Source organism: Nerophis lumbriciformis, linkage group LG19 (genome assembly GCF_033978685.3).
Source record: "Nerophis lumbriciformis linkage group LG19, RoL_Nlum_v2.1, whole genome shotgun sequence".
Classification (NCBI taxonomy): Eukaryota; Metazoa; Chordata; class Actinopteri; order Syngnathiformes; family Syngnathidae; genus Nerophis; species Nerophis lumbriciformis.
In genome coordinates, this window is record NC_084566.2 from 37742371 (window position 1) to 37765881 (window position 23511).

At 38.5% G+C, this 23511-nt stretch overlaps 1 protein-coding gene and 1 non-coding gene across 3 annotated transcripts in view; both read right to left on the reverse strand.

The window, feature by feature from the left end:
* LOC133618454 (epidermal growth factor receptor substrate 15-like 1) overlaps window positions 1–22831 on the reverse strand; it is a 71420-nt gene extending 48589 nt beyond the window's left edge. For both annotated transcript variants that reach the window (XM_061978812.1, XM_061978813.1), the window contains exons 1-10: window positions 22766–22831; window positions 22410–22451; window positions 22231–22320; window positions 17256–17303; window positions 17037–17132; window positions 14238–14297; window positions 14037–14162; window positions 13900–13959; window positions 13579–13827; window positions 1636–1793 (exon numbers count right to left, since the gene is read on the reverse strand). In XM_061978812.1, the coding sequence (XP_061834796.1) occupies window positions 1636–1793; window positions 13579–13827; window positions 13900–13959; window positions 14037–14162; window positions 14238–14297; window positions 17037–17132; window positions 17256–17303; window positions 22231–22320; window positions 22410–22451; window positions 22766–22792 (956 nt within the window). In that variant the 5' untranslated portion in view covers window positions 22793–22831. The remainder of the gene's footprint in view (window positions 1–1635; window positions 1794–13578; window positions 13828–13899; window positions 13960–14036; window positions 14163–14237; window positions 14298–17036; window positions 17133–17255; window positions 17304–22230; window positions 22321–22409; window positions 22452–22765) is intronic.
* A 585-nt stretch (window positions 22832–23416) lies between these two features.
* Window positions 23417–23488, reverse strand: trnae-cuc (transfer RNA glutamic acid (anticodon CUC)). The gene has a single exon. It is a non-coding gene; the product is annotated as a tRNA-Glu (tRNA).
* Between the last annotated feature and the right edge of the window lie 23 nt (window positions 23489–23511).

A 23511-nucleotide genomic window follows, 5' to 3' on the forward strand; every position in this document is an offset into this window, starting at 1 on the left:
GTCCCACATTCCAAGCTGCTGTTTTGAGGCATGTTAAAAAAATAATGCACTTTGTGACTTCAATAATAAATATGGCAGTGCCATGTTGGCATTTTTTTCCATAACTTGAGTTGATTTATTTTGGAAAACCTTGTTACCGTATTTTCCGCACTATTAGCCGCACCTAAAAACCACAAATTTACTCAAAAGCTGACAGTGCGGCTTATAACCCGGTGCGCTTTATATATGGATTAATATTAAGATTCATTTTCATAAAGTTTAGGTCTCGCAACTACGGTAAACAGCCGCCATCTTTTTTCCCCGTAGAAGAGGAAGTGCTTCTTCTTCTACGGCAAGCAACCGCCAAGGTAAGCACCCGCCCCCATAGAAGAGGAAGCGCTTCTTCTTCTACTGTAAGCAACCACCCGCCCCCGTAGAAGAAGAAGAAGCGCGCGGATATTACGTTTCATTTCCTTTGTGTGTTTACATCTGTAAAGACCACAAAATGGCTCCTACTAAGCGACAGGTTTCCGGTTCATGAAAAGACGCAATCTCTCCATCCGCACACGGACTACTATTTCACAGCAACTGCCTAAAGACTTTCAAGAAAAGCTGGCTACTTTCCGTGCATATTGTAAAAACAAGATAGCTGAAAAAAAGATCCGGCCAGAGAACATTATCAACATGGACGAGGTTCCACTGACTTTTGATATTCCTGTGAACCGCACTGTGGATACAACGGGAGCACGTACGGTGAATATTCGCACCACAGGGAATGAGAAGTCATCCTTCATTGTGGTTCTAGCTTGCCATGCTAATGGCCAGAAACTTCCACCCATGGTGATATTCAAAAGGAAGACCTTGCCAAAAGAGACCTTTCCAGCCGGCGTCATCATAAAAGCTAACTCGAAGGGATGGATGGATGAAGAAAAGATGAGCGAGTGGTTAAGGGAAGTTTACGCGAAGAGGCCGGGTGGCTTTTTTCACGCAGCTCCGTCCATGTTGATATACGACTCCATGCGCGCCCACATCACGCTGGTTTTTAATATATTATTAAAGTTTGACTGACCTATCTGACTGTTTTTTTGACATTCCCTTTAGCGCAGTTAGATGCGGCTTATAACACGGGGCGGCTTATAGGTGGACAAAGTTTTGAAATATGCCGTTCATTGAAGGCGCGGCTTATAACCCAGGGCGGCTTATGGTGCGGAAAATACGGTACATTGTTTAATGCATCCAGCGGGGCATCACAACAAAATTAGGCATAATAATGTGTTAATTCCACGACTGTATATATCGGTATTGGTAATTAAGAGTTGGACAATATCGGATATCGGCAAAAAAGCCATTATCGGACAGCCCTAATTTTTAATACATTTTTTATTAAATATTCAAGTAACATTTATTTTTGGTTATTGTAGAAATATAAAACATTTTGGAGTAAGAATTAAACATACAAAGGCAGCAGAGTGCTCACCTGTGCAGGTTAATTGGTTGTACATTCTTAATCTTTCATCATGTATTGGCTCATGTGTTGAATCGTGTACAAGTGTGTACTTAATGATGCGGTGTAGGGGTTCTATTGTGTAGCCAAGGTGTGTTTTCTACAGAAATAGGGCAAGTGTTAATGGTCGCAATGCCATGTCCCCATCTCACCAGATTTGTGCCAGCATGGTCTGGGAGAGGCTGGCGTGCATGAAGATCTCAATGACCTCCGTTCCGCTGATCAAGCTGTCGTTCTCCTTGACGGTTTTCTTGAAGACGTCATAGTAGCGCTCCCTGTCGGCCACCGGCACCACCCACTTCTCCTCCGGCTGGAATCAACACAGCGCACACACACGTTTTACTTATGAATTATTTGCCACACAATTCTGAGAGTACAAAGCGCATGGATAAATATTTTATGACACAAGTTTCCGAAAAGAAGACGACGAAGTTGACATGAAAGTGCCAGATGAGAAGGACAAAAAGGGACAACCAGCAGGCCTGGCTTCTCGATCATGGGGAAAAACCTGTTTGTCAAAGCTCTGCAAGCGAAAGATCCCTGAAGCAACAACGTGGTAAAGAGTTAACGCTCAATGGCGCAAAGCCGCGGAACAAGTTAAGCTGCTCTATTCGCAACACAACAGAATTAATGCATGAAAAGTCAGTTTTGCTTCTTCATCGGCCTTTACATCACACAGCAGCCAACATGGACGGCTTTCAACCAGTAGAATTAAACCATAACTCCACTTTTGAAAGGAAGTGATATTCTTGACAAGCCAATACAATAATTTTTGTCAGGATAGCCTTTAGAATGTATGCATTATTCACTAAAAAGACAAAAGGGTATACAAATTGACTAGTTATTATTAAAACCTCTAATTGTAAATGATTTCAAAATATGTACATTTTTTTTAAGATTGAAGATCTGAATTTTTCAGTGTCTGATTGTAATCCCCTGTAGTCATTAAAAAAAGTTTATGCAAGGCAAACCCCAGATAATCTGTATTAGGACTATGCATTTACCCATAATTTTCCTCTTTTTCGACACATACATTTTGTTACAATGCTGGGTACTCGTATTAAACAATGCCATAGCATCAAATCATAAGGTTCATGCATTTGGGCGTGTGCTCGAACGCAATTTTGATACCTCTTTCCGCTGTGTTCTGCAGTCTTTTTTCAAACAATGCGCCATGTGCGACTTTACAGATTGACGGACCTACCTCTTTCTTTCTTTCTTTAGTTTATTTCGAACATGAACACACTTACATCATAATACATCACACAATTTCATATCATTTCATTTTACATCATGCCCGAAAAGGAGTAGGAAGAAGTAAAGCTTATTTAATCTACCCCTTTCCCACTTCAAAGCGTTTACAAATATATAGAATCATTTACTGACCTTTTTATATAATACAACATCTATGAATTAGTATACAACAGTTTTGTAATATGTATTTAATTAATTAATTCAGTCATTATTAACATACTGAGATGAAGAATATCTTATTTTCAATAAGGTTGAAAGTATTTCTCATAATTCTTCTTTTTTTGTACTCTGTAAGCACTATTATTTTGAACAACCTCTTAAACTGGATCATATCAGTACAATTTTTAACTTCTTTACTTAATCCATTCCATAATTTAATTCCACATACTGATATGCAAAAAGTTCTAAGTGTTGTACGTGCATATAAATGTTTTAAATTATTTTTTCCTCTAAGGTTACATTTCTCCTCTTTAGTTGAGAAGAATTGTTGTACATTCTTTGGTAGCAGGTTATAGTTTGCTTTGTACATCATTTTAGCTGTTTGCAATTTTACCAAATCACCGAACTTTAATATTTCTGACTTAATAAATAAAGGGTTTGTGTGTTCTCTATATCCAACATTATGTATTATTCTAACTGATCTTTTTTGTAACACGGTTAGCGAATGTAGCGCACATTTGTAGTTATTTCCCCATATTTCTGCACAATAACTCAGATATGGTAACACTAGCGAGCAGTAGAAAATATGTAGTGATTTTTGGCCCAAGACATATTTTGCTTTATTCATTATTGAAATGTTTTTTGCCACCTTATGTTGTATGTTTTGTATATGAGATTTCCAGTTCATTTGATCATCTATTAATACTCCCAAAAATCTAGTTTCTTTTACCCTTTCTATGTCTACTCCGTCTATTTGTATTTGTGTATGATGCACTTTTCTACTATTACCAAATAGCATTATTTTAGTTTTACTGAGATTCAAAGATAGTCTGTTTTTGTCAAACCATCTTTTTAATTTGTTCATTTCTTCTGTTAATATTTGTATTATCTTCTGTGTGCTCTCTCCTGAACAGAAAGCAGTTGTGTCGTCCGCAAATAAAACCAACTTTAAGTCCTTTGTAACCTTACAAATGTCGTTTATATAAAGATTGAACAATCTTGGTCCCAGTATTGACCCCTGGGGTACACCACAGGATATATCTAGCTGTGTTGACATATTTTCACCCATCTTTACATATTGCTTCCTGTTGGTTAAATAACTTCTTACCCAATTTAATACCAAACCTCTGATGCCATATCGTTCTAATTTTCGTATTAAAATATCATGATTAATTGTGTCAAATGCTTTTGTTTAGTCCATGAATACTGCGGCCGCACATTCTTTACCATCTATTGCATTGGTAATTTCCTCTGTTATTTTGGTTAATGCTGTTGATGTTGAGATATTTGCTCGGAATCCATATTGGTTCTCCACAAGCGTCCCACTTTTGTTAATAAATAAATCTAATCGACTATTGAATAATTTTTCCAAGATTTTGGAGAATTGTGGAAGTAATGAAACTGGTCTGTAGTTAATAAACTGGTGTACGTCTCCATTCTTATAAATTGGTACTACTTTTGCAATTTTCATTATATCAGGGAATTTACCGGTTAAAAATGATACATTGGTGATATATGTCAGAGGTTCTGAAATGTCTTGTATAACCTTTTTTATCGTTACCATATCTATTCCATGACAGTCGGTTGAGGTCTTGGATTTACAATTTTTTACAATTTTGATTATTTCTTCTTTTGTTACGCTTTTAAGAAACATGGAATTGGGAATCCCGTCTTGTTTCATGCTCTGATGTCAATAAAATAAATACTGCAGTGTCAATTTTACACAGGCTCGTTTGTCAACATGGTCCAGTACAAAGTTGGTTTAGCCGTTTAACTCAGTCAAAAAAGACATCACCGTTGCGACATTCCTGTACTCGGTTTGAGGAAACATAAGACCAAGTAGGAATTGCAGCAAAAAGTAATTTTTTCATATCATGCGCACCATAACGACGACGAGCAACATGCAGAGACATACATGCTGGGAAAATGCAGCTTCTTTGTTGCTGCATTGAGTGCAACACAAGGTGTATCAAATATGAGGGGCAAAACTAAACTGTTTTTCAAGTTTATCTTCAACCATCCAATCCACTTTATTTCTATAGCACATTTAAACAACAAAAATGTTTCCAAAGTGCTGCACAACAATATTAAAAACAATATTCAAATATTATCCTTAGCTCCACCAATGACTGAACAAAAACAAAAATAAATAAATATAAAACCAATATAAAAATAATACAAAAATAAATATGATTAAAAATGATTTAAAGGGTAAAACCAATTAAAACAATAAATAAAAATAAAAATTTAAAAACACAGAGGACCACACAACTCACATAGTGTTAAAAGCCAGAGAATAAATGACTGAAAAAAAAACAAACGTCTTTTATATATATATATATATATATATATATATATATATATATATATATATATATATATATATATATATAAAAAAGATATAAAATATATAAAAGATAAAGATATATATTTAAATGTGTACAGTTTCACTAAATAAATTACAATACTTTTGCAGAGGGTGGGGCGTGGACGGTTTCATTTGCAATCTAAAGGGAACGCCTCCACACACACAACCATCTTGCAAAGAGGGTTAAGAATGTGACAACTTTTCCACTACAGAAGGGCCAAGGGCCCACTCAAATATTATATATTGACTTATTTATTATACTGTCAATAAAATTAAAGTGCAGATGAAAACCTACTCAGTGGCGTAGCGGTTAGAGTGTCCGCCCTGAGATGGGGAGGTCGTGAGTTCAAACCCCGGCCGAGTCATACCAAAGACTATAAAAATGGGAGCCATTACCTCCCTGCTTGGCACTCAGCATCAAGGGTTGGAATTGGGGGTTAAATCACCAAAAATGATTCCCGGGCGCGGCCACCGCTGCTGCCCACTGCTCTCCTCACCTCCCAGGGGGTGAACAAGGGGATGGTTCAAATGCAGAGGACAAATTTCACCACACCTAGTGTGTGTGTGTGACAATCATTGGTACTTTAACTTTAACTTTAAAATACAACTTCACCACTTTAGTCATAATTTTTGCATTTAAACTTTTTCATGACTTAAAGGGGAACTGCACTTTTTGGGGATTTTTTTCCAATCATTCACAATCATTATGAAAGACATGAGAACAGAGGGATTTAAAAAAAAAAAAGCATTCTAAATATTAAATAAACATAAATAAAAGTCTGCTTACAGCGAAGCCAATGGGAGCTCCACTATTCTGATAAATTACCATTCAACAAGTGCCAACAATACTCAATTTACATTTTGTGACTTGAATATTAACCAAGTATTCGTGATATTATTATTATTATAAGCGCTAACAGACAAACTATTTAGAGCGCAGCCGTGATCACTTCCGGGTTTGCCTATGTTTACATCATCGAGAGGTTTGCTGATCCTCGCTTCCCTACTTCCTGTAAGTTTTTTGGCGAGGACGACACGAAAAGTACTTGTTCCTCCCACCGTGCCCCCACCCCGTTCCTTCGCGAGGATTATGAGACATTTTTCATCTAAATGGGAATATATGAACATCCTAGCAGTCTGCCTCCAAATGACAGCAGACATTGTACAGTAAGTGAAACGTTGTGATGCATTTTTAAAATGAATGTGCCACATATGCTTAAAATGATTAAAATAAGTAAATATTAAATGTTATTATAAATGTGCCCGTTACTACATTACATATATACTTACTTACAACATGTATAAAACACCCTAATGGAGGTGTTTGGATGTTTTTTATGGGCTCTATAAACAGAATTGAACGTCTCCCTTAGGTTCCATTGTAAGCAAGACTTTTGATCGCATGAATGCAAAAATAATAACATCCATCCAAAGAACCATCTTAATATGTTATGTAGACCACAGGGAAGTGTTTTAAATGTAGAAAAAAAAATCATAATACGACCCCTTTAACGCAAAAAACAAGATTATATCTATGCTAAATTCACCATGCTACCAGTAATATACTCTGGAGTAGGGGTGCATGATGAATATTGGACAGATAATTTTGCAGCCAAAATGAGGAATTGGGACATTATACCGACAAATACGATAAAATAAAATAAAGACTCCGGAAAAAAAAGCTTAATGAGACGAGAGTCCTCACACTAGCTAACCCTGGGGTGATATGGCCTGAAATTAAAATGTTCAGATTTTTTCACATAAAACTAGATTAACAATTTTTTCAAATTTTCTCCCAACTTTTTAAAGAAACTAATGAGTACAAATTACAATAGATAATTCAAAACAAGTTTCACTTTAGTTTGATCAACAACTAGTATACTTACTCTTAGAAAATGTACAACCTTTATAAAGTTGTTTCTCTTTAGAACAGGCATACATTGGACTTTGTGTAAAATACTTTTTATATTACTAAACAAATTAAATTAAGCTATTAAAACTAATTATGGCATATTTATTATGATGCTTTTGCTCATATGTTCTTCAATATGCAATAAAGTTATACAATATAGAGCTTCCTATGCGAGGCAACACTTCTGTCTATAAATATATATATATATATATATATATATATATATATAAATAAAATACAATAAAAATAATAAATAAAGTAAATAAAAATGCTCTATAGTTTAATAAGTGGATAAAAAAGGCATTTCTACTGTTTGGCCTCCCACATTCCAAAAATATGCACGTTAGGTTAAATGAAGACTCTAAATTTTTACTAGGTATAAATGAGAGTGTGATAGGTGGTTTATGTAAGTCCTGCGATTGGCTGGTGACCATTATAGGGTGTATCTCGCCTCTCGCTGGAAGTCAGCTGGTATAGACTCCAGCTTACCCGCAACCCTAGTGAGAATAAGCGTTACAGAAAATGGATGGATGGATTTTACATGGCAACATCTTCAAACTTGGTTATGAAAACTGCAACTAAGATGCACATTCAATCAAACAGCTGGTGTGTAATAAATACAATACTTACAGTATAAGCACTTAGTAGGACTCAACAAAATATGAGACTGGCACATTCAACTTAATGGCAAAGACTACTTCCTGACTATAGCAACACACCTAAGACAAACTAAAACAACTCATACTTGCAAATGAGACTCAAATGTGGAAGTAAATTGCTTGGATTTGAAATGACGTCCTGCCAGCTCACGGAATACGCGTGGTGATCAAGTCAGTGTCTGTTCTTGATGGGTACTTAACGCCATTTAACCTTTTTTAGGAAAAAAATAGGCCCTATGCTTGTGTTGTTTTGGGCTGTATGAACCGTTTAAATCACAAAAAGGATAAACGTTTCTTTAGAGTTCCTCGAGAGCTAATCAAGACGGGCGGAAGAGTGCAGGATTTTATGAAAAACGATGACAAAAGTACCACGCACTCCAGTACAAGGGAGCATGGCCGGAGAATGCATGAGTGATCACTTCGTTAAAGGTTTGTTTGATATACTTTTAGGGTTTAGGGTTTCCCATTTAAGTATTATCTTAATATTATCTTTATCTCTTAAGCAGTGACGTGCAGTCACTAGAGGCAGGTGAGGCAGGGCCTCACCTGCCATCATGGAAAGAAAAAAAATGTAAAAAGAAAAAAATATATATTAAATTGTTAAATGTATCCAGTGATTATACTATAAAGTTATTTTCCATTTAACTTCACCAGTTTTAGATTATTTTTATTCAAAATCGCTGAATTTTCACATTTGCCGTTCAAATACTGAGAAGAGACGGTGCGGTGAACAGCAGCCAGTCGAGGCACGTCACTCAGTGCCTCAACATGGACGGACTCGGCTAACTGCTGGTCTGCTGTGCAGTGAGACCGTATTGCTATATGAACTATATTATACATTTCCATAGTTTAGTTAGCTGAGGTATATAATGTACAGTGTATTTTGTCAACAACTGTATGTGTGTAACGTATTTCTTGTGCTGAGCGATCATAAAACGGCTGCAAAAGACGCACTGGCTGAGGCTCGCCTCCTGCACCCCCGCCGTAGAATGCACGGCAACCCCTGACGGGAGTGTTATATCAACTAAAGCCCACACTTAAACTTTCCACGTGCAAGATTGAATCTATTTAAAAAAGTTATTTCATAAGAAGCCAAAAAGTGCAAAAACAATAATGTTCGTGTTGGAGGAGTTGTGAATGACTGCAGGGCCACAACATTAGGTACACCTGCAGACTGCAGGTGTACCTAATTCACAACTCCTCCAACACGAACATTATTGTTTTTGCACTTTTTGGCTTCTTATTAAATAACTTTTGTAACCTATTTTTATGGGCTTTCCTCTTTGTGATGTTAAGTTCCTGTTATGCGCTGTTATACAGTATATGCCTTGAGCTCTTATTTTGAAGGCGCTAAGAGCGGAAGTGATGTCACGTTGCGGAGGTTTTTGAAAGAAGGTAAATAAAGTGGTCCTCGTGGAAACTGGAGCCTCCGTGTTTGTTATTTTGTAGTTTCATACAGTATAGGTGACATTTATAAACCCTCGGTTACACTTTTTTAAATAGATTCAATCTTGCACGTGGAAAGTTGAAGTGAAGGCTTTAGTTGATATAACACTCCCATCAGGGGGTTCATTAATCCAGCACAACAGCGGCGCATTTATAAGTAAAGGTAAGACCATAATACCGTTTTTTTATTAAATGTGCTTTTTTGTGTGCTACAGTTTGTATGTGTAAAGTTAAAGTTAAGTTAAAGTACCAATGATTGTCACACACAAACTAGGAGTGGTGAAAATTGTCCTCTGCATTTGACCCATCCCCTTGTTCACCCATCTGGGAGGTGAGGGGAGCAGTGGGCAGCAGCGGCGCCGCGCCCGGGAATCATTTTTGGTGATTTAACCCCCAATTCCAACCCTTGATGCTGAGTGCCAACTAGGGAAGAATGCTGGTATGAGCTTTTAAACATAACCCGTTAACTGCTGCCAATCAAATGGTGAATAAGATACTCTTTAGGGTTCATATGTTTGTAAATCTGACTGTGATGAAGTCAGTGCCTCACCAGCCATCAACCTCACCGCACGTCACTGCTCTTAAGACACATGTTTGCCTAGAGAGTTTCGTAAAGGACCAACTCGGTAAGTATAAATAAAAGAAAGCAAATGTGAGCAAAACCTAAAAGAGTTAAAAGCTTTTACCAAAGGCAGCAATCATAAATGAAGCTTTCAGTACATACTAGAGATGCGCGGTTTGCGGGCACAACCGCGGAGTCCGCGGATTATCCGCGAATCGGGCGGATGAAATTTAAACAAATTAGATTTTATCAGCGGGTCGGGTCGGGTCGGGTCGGGCGATTGAAATAAAAAAAAATTAGATTTTAAATAGATTCAGGCGGGTGGCAGTTAAACCAATTCGGAAATATGATGTAGCGGCTAGCTACGGGGTGTTAGCCAATGGCTTTGGCTGGGGGGCGGGACTTCCGGGCAAGTTAGGGAAGTGACGTTGTTGACAGGAAGTGTTAGTTCGAGTTTTGGGGAGACGCACATTGGAGCTGTTGTGTGGTTACATTGCATCTTATTACAATAAATACGAGACAAACGAATAAGTCTATGAGCCTACGTTCCTGGGAACATTACAATATATACATAGTTAAATGTTGTTACCCACATACGAAAAACGAGCAGGCACCTGCTGCATATGCCACAACAGAAGAAAAAAAAGAAAAAGAGATGGACACTTTTACGGAGCGGAGAAGGCCCCCGACGCCTCGCCGGGGTCCGGGACCGAGGCCCCTTCCCCCGAGAGGGCCCCACCGGGAGCCGTAGCTGAGGCGATCCGCGAGAAGGGCCCGACGCACGTCCAGGGTCACCACCGCGCCCACCGCACCGACACCCCGCCTCGTCCGCCTTCGCCGCGGCCGGCATCACGCGCAGCAGGTAAGCAGCTTACCTGCCCGCGAATGTCTGTGCTGCGTTGGATCAGTCTCCTTTCTTTAACATGCAAAAGCTTTATAACCTCACTAATGCCTTGCATCGTCTATATTAGATATATAACAACGGGCGGGTGCGGGCGGATGGCGGGCGGATGCAGTTCTGATCAAATGTTAGATCGGGTGGATTGCGGATGGTTGACGACTTTCTGATGCGGTTGCGGATGAAATAATTGCCTATCCGCGCATCTCTAGTACATACACAATGTTGACATCTTGAGTTATATTTTCATAATGACAGGGAAAAACACCCATACTCTCCTCTGCTTTGGCTCCACACACAAAAAAGTTGTAGGCCTCCATGATTTTCCAAATTTCGTCTGTTTTGCCGTGTAGAATGATGTCTGGAGCACAATAGTTCGACAAGACTGGGGATTCCACCTTTATCACTCGACACATCTTTTTTTTTTTAAAGTATAGGGGTCTAGTCCATTGCAGAGTTGTTTTTTTTGCTGGACGATATGGGAGACGGCGTGGCGTGGTTGGGAGAGTGGCCGTGCCAGCAACCTGAGGGTTCCTGGTTCGATCCCCGCCTTCTACCAACTTCGTCACGTCCGTTGTGTCCTTCACCCTTGCGCCTGATGGGTCATGGTTAGCGCCTTGCATGGCGGCTCCCGCCATCAGTGTGTGAATGTGTGTGTGAATGGGTGAATGTGGAAATAGTGTCAAAGCGCTTTGAGTACCTTGAAGGTAGAAAAAGCGCTATACAAGTATAACCCCTATAGACCCCTTGTGTACTCAGATAGTGTTGCGCTGCTTGCCGTACAATAGCCATCTTGGCTTGGTTAACCACCACTGGTTTTCACTTCCAGGAAGAAATCACTTGTCAGAATACAAGCAATACCAGACAACTGGACAGCACAGTTATCATTATCAGCTCACTGATAACAAATTTGTTAGAATAATTATGTATATATTATCACACAACTCTTATGCTTAAGGGCCGTTGCTATAGTTATTATCAATTGTGCTGAAGTTGTACTTTTTCTATCTGTGCAAAGCCAGTCTCGTATCAGTGTTGTGTCCAGAATCGGCCTGCTGACTGCCAAGGCCGAACATCGAGTGCTGTGACGCAGACAAAGCAGAGACAAGGCGATATCACGAGTGTCAGCACATTTGCATTTCATTAATAGTCATATATTGTGTCTAACTGGAGCTGTTGAGATTAACCCCTTCCTTCAGCGGCAGCTTCAGCAATGTAACCACGACCTCCCAAATAAATAGAGGAAGCATGTGGGTCTGGACTTTAGAGCGTAGTTTGGATCTGTAACTAGAGTACAGCCCAAAAAACGTCTCTCCTCAATTGAGCTAAATTTAACTGTCTCTGCATAATTCCTTGCTCCTTGTCTGTTTAATAGATGTCATCAGTGTTTGAACCTGACATTAGCCACATGAACACCCACCAAAGTGCTGATAATTGGTACTGATGTGGATTGCCAGGTACCGGGAATTGTTACTGTATCGGCCATACTTACAATAATAAAGGCTTAAAAATGTCAACAGTTCATATTTTAAACAATGGCTGCACTGCAAAAACTGAAATCTAAGTAAGATTAAATATGTCAAATAAGGGTGATATTTGCTTATTTTTCTGTCTGATAAGATAATTCGTCTCACTAAGCAGATTTTATGTTAGAGTCTTTTACTTGTTTTAAGGGTTTTGGTCCTAAATGATCTCAGTAAGATATTACAGCTTGTCGCTGAGATTTTATAACCTATGTTGAGTAAAACATGCATGAAACTAGAATATCAACTGTTGCAAAGCTGTGTCATCAACACTCAAAAGTATAAAACTACTTTTTTAAAGTAATCATTTCTTACTTCAAGCATGGAGAAAAAAAATCATGATGCCGAGCGCATATCATTATGTCAAGATAATGGCACTAGCATTTACTTATTTAAGAATATTTTTCAACATATTGAGCAAAAAGGCCTTTTTTTTTTTCCTACCAAGAAAAGTGCACTTGTTATTAGTGAGAATATACTTATTGTAGATTCCTAATTACCGGTAAGCCTTTAGCTTGACGCTCCTCTACTTTCTCCTGCTCCGCTTGCTGCGGCAACAACAAACAAACTCCAGACGCTCCTCTTCGTTTTGTATCGTTTACTTAATAATTCAAAAACGTAAAACTATAACGATGTGGGAACAAATGAATGGCAAAAATAAAGAGAGCTTGTTACAGTAGGTGTTAGAAAAAGCAAGACTAAGAAAAAGTAAGAGTGAGGTCAAAAAACTGTGTGGCTCAATTCCCCCGCACCTGACTGCCATTACCCATAATGCACTGTGTCCAAAAACCACCCAACCACACAGATCCTTCCGCCATATATGCAATCAAACAGTTACGTCATCAAATTTAGACAAATGTAATAATTACAAATAAAGTGTACCTAATAAATATTCTAAGCATGCAAATATATACATTTTCGTATAATGCAAATAAAGTAAATAGTCCCATTTTGGCTGAATAAACATAAAGCACCTTCCATAAAAATGTAAATTAACTTAAACAGCATTTAGGCTCCAACACTTATTTTAAGGTATTTTTGGGTTCATTGAGGTTAGCTAATTTTACTTGTTTTGGAAGGTCTTGACAAGCCGAATTTTCTTGTTCAGATAATTTTGCTTAGTTCAAATAAAATACCCCTCTTTTTTTTTTCTTCTTGTTTTTGAACACTGACTTTTTGCAGTGTGAACATTTAACGGGTTTAATGATGAACAGATTGACCGTGGAACTGACTATTTCCCCAACAGTTTTAATGTGTAAACAAACTGTAAAATGTGTTTGACCATTAAGACTGCACTGTGTAAATATAACATACCTGTTTGCTTGCTCTGAAGGAGTACTTTGGGGAGAGGTTGCTAGTTGAGGTGGTGAGAGGAGAAGCACTTCGGAAGCTGTCTCTGAGAGGAAGCGAGGTACCCAAAAACCCAGGCCGGCTGGGCAGGACGGCCACGGCGCCAGGCAGCGCACCAGGCACTTTTTTCCTCTTTGAGGGAGGGATCAAGGATGCGGGTAAAGTCGTCGGCACCGGCTCTTTCTCCATTGCTCGATACACAAGATGCATGACCTAAAAGATTAGAGCGTTAACTAAAAGGAAGATTTAAAAAAAACAAAAAACATTTGCTAATCAACAAGTTACCACAAGAAATTCCTCCTTGTCCAGGTACCCATCTTTGTCCGCGTCGCCCAAGTCCCAGATCTGCAACGAAACACAACTCAGCAAGTCTTGGTTAACTTGCAGAAATGTCAGCAAAGATATAGAGAGTGTAACATCACCCTTCCCAGCGCATCCAGAGGTAGTTTGGAGTTGATCAAAATGGGCTTCACTTTATCGCCTGAGAGGAGGCCATTGATGGGGGACAGACTCTCAAAGATGCCCTCAAACTTCCCCTTTTCATCCGGCTGTGGAGTAACAAACGACAAATCAAATAATCATAGGGCTACCCCGAAATAACTCAAACTAAAATAATCACTCACCCTTATTGCCCAACTTGAATCAGTTGCTGAGGCACTCAATAGAGGGCTGTTGTTGTCTCGCTGGAAGAAACAAGACATTTTGGTCAATTATATGAAATTACTTATCTTTAGAGATGTCCGATAATGGATTTTTTTGCCGATATCCGATATTCCGATAATGTCCAACTCTTAATTACAGATTCCAATATCAAGCGATACCGATATATACAGTCGTGGAATGAACACATTATTATGCCTAATTCTGTTGTGATGCCCCGCTGGATGCATTAAATGTAACAAGGTTTTCCAAAATAAATCAACTCAAGTTATGGAAAAAAATGCCAACATGGCACTGCCATATTTATTATTGAAGTCACAAAGTGCATTATTTTTTTTAACATGCCTCAAAACAGCAGCTTGGAATTTGGGACATGCTCTCCCTGAGAGAGTATGAGGAGGTTGAGGTGGGCGGGGTTGAGGTGGGGGTGGGGTCGGTAGTGGGTAGCGGGAGTCTATATTGTAGCGTCCCGGAAGAGTTAGTGCTGCAAGGGGTTCTGGGTATTTGTTCTGTTGTGTTTATGTTGTGTTACGGTGCGGGTGTTCTCCTGAAATGTGTTTGTCATTCTTGTTTGGTGTGGGTTCACAATGTGGCGCATATTTGTAACAGTGTTAAAGTTGTTTATACGGCCACCCTCAGTGTGACCTGTATGGCTGTTGATTAAGTATGACTTGCATTCACTTGTGTGTGTGAAAAGTCGTAGATATTATGTGATTGGGCCGGCACGCAAACGCAGTGCCTTTAAGGCACTGCCCTCAATATTGTTGTCTGGGTGGAAATCGGGAGATGTTCGGGAGAATGGTTGCCCCGGGAGATTTTCGGGAGGGGTACTGAAATTCGAGAGTCTCCCGGGAAAATCGGGAGGGTTGGTAAGTATGTCAATCAATCCACTCCCTCGCTCTCTCTGTCTCTGCCCCTCCCTCACGAATGCTGCTGCGCGCACACACCTTCACAATTTGTTTTGTTTTTAACCCCTTCTTAACCCTGGACGTACATTAAAAATGCACGCAACCCTGACTCAAAATGCCGGACATTTGAGGCATTTAAGAAACCCCGCCCGGACAGCCCCGCAAAAGAGGACATGTCCGGGGAAAAGAGGACGTATGGTCAGTCTAGTGCAGGGGTAGGCAACCCAAAATGTTGAAAGAGCCATATTGGACCAAAAATACAAAAACAAATCTGTCTGGAGCCGCAAAAAATTAAAAGCCATATTACATCAGTGTGTGAATGTGTGTGTGAATGGGTGAATGTGGAAACATTGTCAAAGCGCTTTGAGTACCTTGAAGGTAGAAAACCGCTATACAAGTATAACCCATTTATCATTTATTTATTTTCATAAAGATAGTGTGTCATGAGATATAAAATGAATTAAGGACTTAAAAGAAACTAAATTACCTCAAATATAGCTACAAATGAGGCATAATGATGCAATATGTACATATAGCTAGCCTAAATAGCATGTTAGCATCAATTAGCTTGCAGTCATGCAGTGACCAAATATGTCTGATTAGCATACTTGCCAACCTTGAGACCTCCAACAAAACTGTGTTTAGATAATTGATACTTCAAACTTGCATAAATAAATATTAAGGAATATAACATAACTTGGCTTCTGAGAGCTTCAAAATGTAATGAATAAAATGTTAAAGTTGTTGATAAACAAGCAATTATTATAATAATTAAATATGGTCATTTTAAATGAATTATTATGATCATTTAAAATTAATTATTTCAAATATGTTTATTCTAATGTATAATTCTATGGCTGAATGGAGTCAGAAAAAATACAAATAAAAAATACAAATAAAAATATAATTAATTTTGATGTTTTTAGCAAAATATAGAAAAAATTATTTATTTAAAAAAAATTAATATATATATTTATTTTTAGGTAAGATAAACATAAAAATACAATTTAGTTCTTGTCACCCTGTTGTCCTCCCATCATGAAAAAAGGCTGTCCTCACTCAGGTCTCATGGAGCTGGAGGGGGCGTGGCCTCCAGCTCCGGCTGAAAATCGGGATGTTTACGGGAGAGGCGCTGAATTTCGGGAGTCCCCCGGAAAATTCGTGAGGGTTGGCAAGTATGCTGATTAGCACTCCACACAAGTCAATAACATCAACAAAACTCACCTTTGTGCATTCATGCACAACCTTAAAAGTTTGGTGGACAAAATGAGACAGAAAAAGAAGTGGCATAAAACACGTCCTAGAAAGTTATACATGTAAACAAACTACGGTGAGTTCAAGGACCGCCATAATTAGTAGGACAAAACGGCGCTCGCCAAATACTCGAATCAGTGAAGCATGTTTAATATAAACAGTGTGCTTTATAACAATTAGGGAGGTTTGTGTCATGTTTGTCCTCCTACAGAAACCATATTAAAACAAAAAATATATATTTTTCCCCTCATATTTGTCAATTTTTCATACATTTTTGAAAAAGCTCCAGAGAGCCACTAGGGCGGCGCTAAAGAGCCGCATGCGGCTCTAGAGCCGCGGGTTGCCGACCCCTGGTCTAGTGTAAACACAAGCTTCGCTCACAAATTTGTAACGTGTGAACATTACTTTTTTCCCTTTTCCCCCTATCTCGTGTGTAAGCCAAGCACAGGGTTAAAGGTAATCATTTTTTTAATTACAGTTTTATTTAATGCTTGTATTTTATATTTGTATTCCTGTATTTTATATATAAATCCTTAATATGTTCCATATACAGTGTCAGTGACTTCAGGGTGCGTGGACGCAGCCAGTTTGATTACTTACAAACTTAGGAGGCAAAACCGTTTGGCTCAGGTTGCTGAGGCTGACTTCGTGTCCTGCCTGCGCCGAGGCCACCAGTCTCAAGGCAATGAAGAAGCCCTGAGGAAGAGGAAGAGAAAAAGGGAGTGAAACCCAGTGACTGGTGGGCAAGTCAGCATTTACACTCACAGCACTTTTTTTTATTTTTTTATTTATTTTTAATAAATGATGCCTGTGTGTTACCCGTTTGTCCAGATAGCCCTTTCGCTCTGCGTCAGCCAAATCCCATATCTTGGAAGACAAAAAGGGGGTGATTAAAGAAATTATACACAACTTGCTTTATATTTATTATTTTACTTATTTTTTGTCTGGTTTTGTATTTGTTTTGTATCATCCCGTGAGGTGTATATTACTTTTTTTGTTCTGTTTGTACCTCATGAAGTTTTGCACTTGTTTTTTTTGTGTGTTTTTTGTTTGTTTTCATTATATTTGGATGTATTTGTTTGGTTTGTATGCTTGTGAATCTGGGCTATCCATTAGGTCAGTGGTTCTCAACCTTTTTTCAGTAATGTACCCCCTGTGAACATTTTTTTAATTAAAGTACCCCCTAATCAGAGCAAACCATTTTTGGTTGAAAAAAAGAGATAAAGGAGTAAAATACAGCACTATGTCATCAGTTTCTGATGTATTAAATTGTATAATAGTGCAAAATATTGCTCATTTGTAGTGGTCTTTCTTGAACTATTTGGAAAAAAAAGATATAAAAATAACTAAAAACTTGTTGAAAAATAAACAAGTGATTCAATTATAAATAAATATTTCTACACATAGAAGTAATCATCAACTTAAAGTGCCCTCTTTGGGGATTGTAATATAGATCCATCTGGATTCATGAACTTAATTCTAAACATTTCTTCACAAAAAAAAGAAATCTTTAACATCAATATTTATGGAACATGTTCACAAAAAATCTAGCTGTCAACACTGAATATTGCATTGTTGCATTTCTTTTCACACTTCTTTTTGACAGACATTTTAGTGAGGGTCAAACCATCATGGCATGGGGGAAACTCTGGGTTTATGGTAACAAATGCAATAGCCTACTTGATTTGATGTTCAGTTTATTAACTTACATTCATATTTTGTTGAAGTATTATTCAATAAATATATTTATAAAGGATTTTTGAATTGTTGCTATTTTTAGAATATTTAAAAAACATCTCACGTACCCCTTGGCATACCTTCAAGTACCCCCAGGGGTACCCGCACCCCCATTTGAGAAGCACTGCATTAGGTATGACTACTTATGATGTTGAAGGGGGCAGGAAATATAAGATTTTCTTCATCCTGTTCCTTTTCAAGCATAGGTGTGTAAATATGTGTTTAAATGCTAAAGTTTAATTGTCTATTGATCAAAAATGCACATCGATAAAGGAGATAAATAAAAAAATGAAATGGAAAAAATTAAATTAAATCATCTAGAGCAGTGTTTTTCAACCACTATGCAGTTTCACCTATTTGGGTTAAAAATATTTTTTGCGAAGCAGTAATTATAGTCTGAAAATGATGTGCCGTTGTTGAGTGTCGGTGCTGTCTAGAGCTCGGCAGAGTAACCGTGTTATATACTATACAAGGGGCCGGCAACCCGCGGCTCCGGAGCCGCATAGACGGCTGCGTTGACCCTGTATCTCAGGAAACAGAGTGGACCGACACCAGCAGATGACATGGCACCCCAAACCATCACTGATGGTGGAAACTTTACACTAGACTTCAGGCAACGTGGATCCTGTGCCTCTCCTGTCTTCCTCCAGACTCTGGGACCTCGATTTCCAAAGGAAATGCAAAATTTGCATGGTTGGGTGATGGTTTGGGGTGCCATGTCATCTGCTGGTGTCGGTCCACTCTGTTTCCTGAGATCCAGGGTCAACGCAGCCGTCTACCAGCAAGTTTTAGAGCACTTCATGCTTCCTGCTGCTGACCTGCTCTATGGAGATGGAGATTTCAAGTTCCAACAGGACTTGGCGCCTGCACACAGCGCAAAATCTACCCGTGCCTGGTTTACGGACCATGGTATTTCTGTTCTAAATTGGCCCGCCAACTCCCCTGACCTTAGCCCCATAGAAAATCTGTGGGGTATTGTGAAAAGGAAGATGCAGAATGCCAGACCCAAAAACGCAGAAGAGTTGAAGGCCACTATCAGAGCAACCTGGGCTCTCATAACACCTGAGCAGTGCCAGAAACTCATCGACTCCATGCCACGCCGCATTAACACAGTAATTGAGGCAAAAGGAGCTCCAACCAAGTATTGAGTGTTGTACATGCTCATATTTTTCATTTTCATACTTTTCAGTTGGCCAACATTTCTAAAAATCCCTTTTTTGTATTAGCCTTAAGTAATATTCTAATTTTGTGACACACGGAATTTTGGATTTTCATTTGTTGCCACTTCAAATCATCAAAATTAAATGAAATAAACATTTGAATGCATCAGTCTGTGTGCAATGAATAAATATAATGTACAAGTTACACCTTTTGAATGCAATTACTGAAATAAGTCAAGTTTTTCAAAATATTCTAATTTACTGGCTTTTACCTGTATATATATATATATATATATGAAAATATATATATATATATATATATGTATATATTTATTTATTCTTTGCGCACTAATTGACTGAAAGAGCATGCACTTGGCGCGATGTTGTCATGTTATCCATGGGAAAATGCAAGAAATGTAATGCCGAGCGCATATCATTATGTCAGATAATGCATACTTGCCAACCCTCTCGGATTTTCCGGGAGACTCCCGAAAACCTCCCGGGACAAATTTTCTCCTGAAAATCTCCCGAAATTCAGGCGGAGCTGGAGGCCACGCCCCCTCCAGCTCCATGCGGACCTGAGTGACGTGTTGACAGCCTGTTCACACGTCCGCTTTCCCACAATATAAACAGCTAATGATCGAGGGCGAGTTCTTGGTTTCTTATGTGGGTTTATTGTTAGGCAGTTTCATTAACGTCCTCCCAGCGCGGTAACAACACACAACAACAGCAGTCAAGTTTTCGTTTACCATAAAGCAGTTCGTCTGCCGTAAACAGCAATGTTGTGACACTTTTAAACAAGACAATACTGCCATCTACTGTACATGCATATGTGACCCACCCATAATGTGTCACATTTTTGTGTTGATTTATTTATTTATTTTGTGGTTTGAATTCGATTTTGGAGCTGTCATTACACATTTATCAGTATTCACATTGGTCAGTAGGGGGCAGTAGGGCGTTTCTTCCCAATTGAATGCTATCACCTGCAGACCGGAAGTGTCTTGTCATTCGGATGAGAGCGACCAGTCTGTGAACAATTGAAACGTCCTGTGTGCTTTTTCCTCCTGTATAACAGGTTAGTTTTGGTGAATCAACTCACTGAATAATATCCATGTGATCTTTATAAGTTTAAGTACACATTCTGATGGTGGAGCCTAACTCTAAAGTGTTTGTGAGTTGTAGTTTGTATTTGTGAATGAATCCAGTGCACAGCTGCAGTAATCAATACAAAAAGGCGACGTGAGTGTGCAATGTTTATATAGGAACTTCTGATCCTAATTCAGACTCCCAAATTAGAGCTCCCGTTTTCTTATTGATTTTATAATGTATATTTGTATAATGTGTGTGTTCTGAAATAGTGACAAAGAATAAAACAAGGATGGACAATTCAACCCTTAACTCAACAATGAGTAGATGAGTGTTATGTGTGTGTATATGTGTAAATAAATGAACACTGAAATTCAAGTATTTATTTTATCTATTTATATATATATGTATATATATATATATATATATATATATATATATATATGTATATATATATATATATATATATATCAACTTTATTTATAGAGCACATTTAAAATTTACCACAGGGGTAGCCAAAGTGCTGTACAATGAGCAGGTTAAAAGATAAAACGAGTACCGAGCAAACACAACACAACACAAACAGAACACGATAAAAAATAAATAATTAAAATAGAATTAATAAAAACATAAAAACATAAAAACAGGATCACAGCAGGTGTATTATGGGGCGCCATTGCAGGATGGATATCACTCAGTGTTAAAAGCCATGGAATAAAAGTATGTTTTTAAGAGAGATTTAAAAACAGGGAGAGAGGAGGCTTGTCTAACACTCAGGGGTAGGTCGTTCCAGAGCTTGGGAGCAGCAACGGCGAAAGCTCTGTCACCTCTAAGCTTCAGCCTTGTGTCAGGGACCGTCAACAGCAGCTGATCGGCTGATCTTAAGGATCGGGTGGGGCAGTAAGGCTGAAGGAGGTCGGAGAGATAGGTTGGCGCGAGGTTGTTTAGACATTTAAAAACAAATAAAAGGAGTTTAAAATGTATTCGGTAACGCACAGGGAGCCAGTGAAGGGACGCTAAAATAGGGGTGATGTGCTCACGTCTGCGGGTCTGTGTTAGCAGACGAGCAGCAGAGTTCTGCACGAGCTGCAGGCGGGCGAGGGAGGCCTGGCTAATGCCAACATACAGGGCATTACAATAATCAAGACGAGTCGAGATAAAAGCGTGGATTAATTTCTCAAGATCATGTCTTGATAGATATATATACATACATATATATATTTATATGTAATAAAATATATATATATATATATATATACATATATATATATATATATATATATATAGGTAGAATTCCCTGAAAGTCAAGTACTTCTTATATATATATATATATATCTTAACCACGCCCCCAACCACGCCCCTCACCCCCCACCTCCCGAAATCGGAGGTCTCAAGGTTGGCAAGTATGAGATAATGGCACTAGCATTTACTTAATTTAAGAATATTTTTCATCATATTGAGAAAAAAGGTCTCGTATTTGTTTTTCCTATCAAGAAAAGTGCACTTGTTATTAGTGACAAAATACATTTTTTAATGTATTTTTTGGTTCATTGAAGTTAGCTAATTTTACTTGTTTTGGAGAATCTTGACAAGCCAAATTTTCTTGTTCTATTGGCAGATAATTTTGCTTAGTTCAGGTAAAATGACCCTAACTTTTTTGTTGTTTTTCTTGTTTATGAACACTGACTTTTTGCAGTGTACCGAGTTTCATTTTTTAATCATTTCTGCTGGTGGTGTGATGAAAATAACACGCCTTGGCTCAAAAAAGGTTGAAAAACACTGATGTAGGGACTATTATGACGTCATACCTTGCCCAGTGTATTGTCTGACAGTCCTGACTTCTTCAGGAACTGAGCCGCATCCCCAGCCGATACTTTGCCACTGCTAACCGGATCCAGCTGCAAAAGAGCGTATGGGAGACAAAAAAACAAATTAAAAATAAATAACATTATTAAAAGTCAAGCTCTTTCACAAACATAATTACTACCTGTCTGTAGTAGCTTTCGTACGCCGGGTTCCCGCTTGACAACTGAGGGGAAAACAGAAGTATGATAAAAAATAAAATAAAAAAAAGCGTGTTTATTAAACTAGGAATCGTTTTTGTTCCGATTGGGTTTGTTTTTATACGATTTTTTCTATTTTTATTTCCTGACGAAAGGCAGGCTCGGCGGCTCCTCTATACATACTGACGCCAAACAAGCTAACAACTTGATTTAGACGACGAATTCAGCCCCTCAAAATGTCACACATTCCCCCCACCGGATAAAGTTAGATGTGGTGTGACCGTTGGAAAAGTTGGAAGCGTAAAAACGACTTCTACGAAGCTTAGGTGAAAGTTGTTACCTGGCTGAGAGTCATCAGCGCCGCCATGTTTCCTGGTGGTGTCTCCCGGGGGCGTGCGCGCACACGCCTCACTGGCGCTGCGCGTTCACGTTGTATCCTATTCATTTCCGGTCACAAAATGTAATAAATGTGAATTTATTAAAACGTGTGTACATGTTTATTTAAGATTAAAATATGACGACAGTAATTTCAATTTACTATTTTAATTTTATGTATTTGTTGTTAAGTTTGTTTCCAAGGACGACCATCCATCGGTACTAAATCTTAAAAATTTGCAAATTCAACCAATTTACAGTGGAGACTCACAATTTTGTACGATTAACATGATTTTTTTTTATATAGTATTATAGTAAATATAGTATTTTTCCAGTACTTTCGAATCGTAAAAAATGGTGGGCGTGCATCATAAGATGATTGACAATTGCTTCAGCCTGTAGGAACATTTCCTGCTTGAGTTTAATTGGACAATTTCACAAGTGGGCGGTGCCCAAACGCCGGACATGTTGACTTGACAGTGAGAAGAACACGTAAGCGACTGGCGACTTTTTAGTTTTAAGGAAGAATAGGAGTGTGCTAGTCGCGAAGATCAGTCATTTATAGTTAAAAATAATACTCTTGACTATAAAAAAAAAAAAAAAAAAAAAAAGCAAGTTCCCTGACCGGGAATCGAACCCGGGACGCGGCGGTGAGAGCGCCGAATCCTAACCACTAGACCACCAGGGAAGGTGGTAATGTACGTGCGTTTT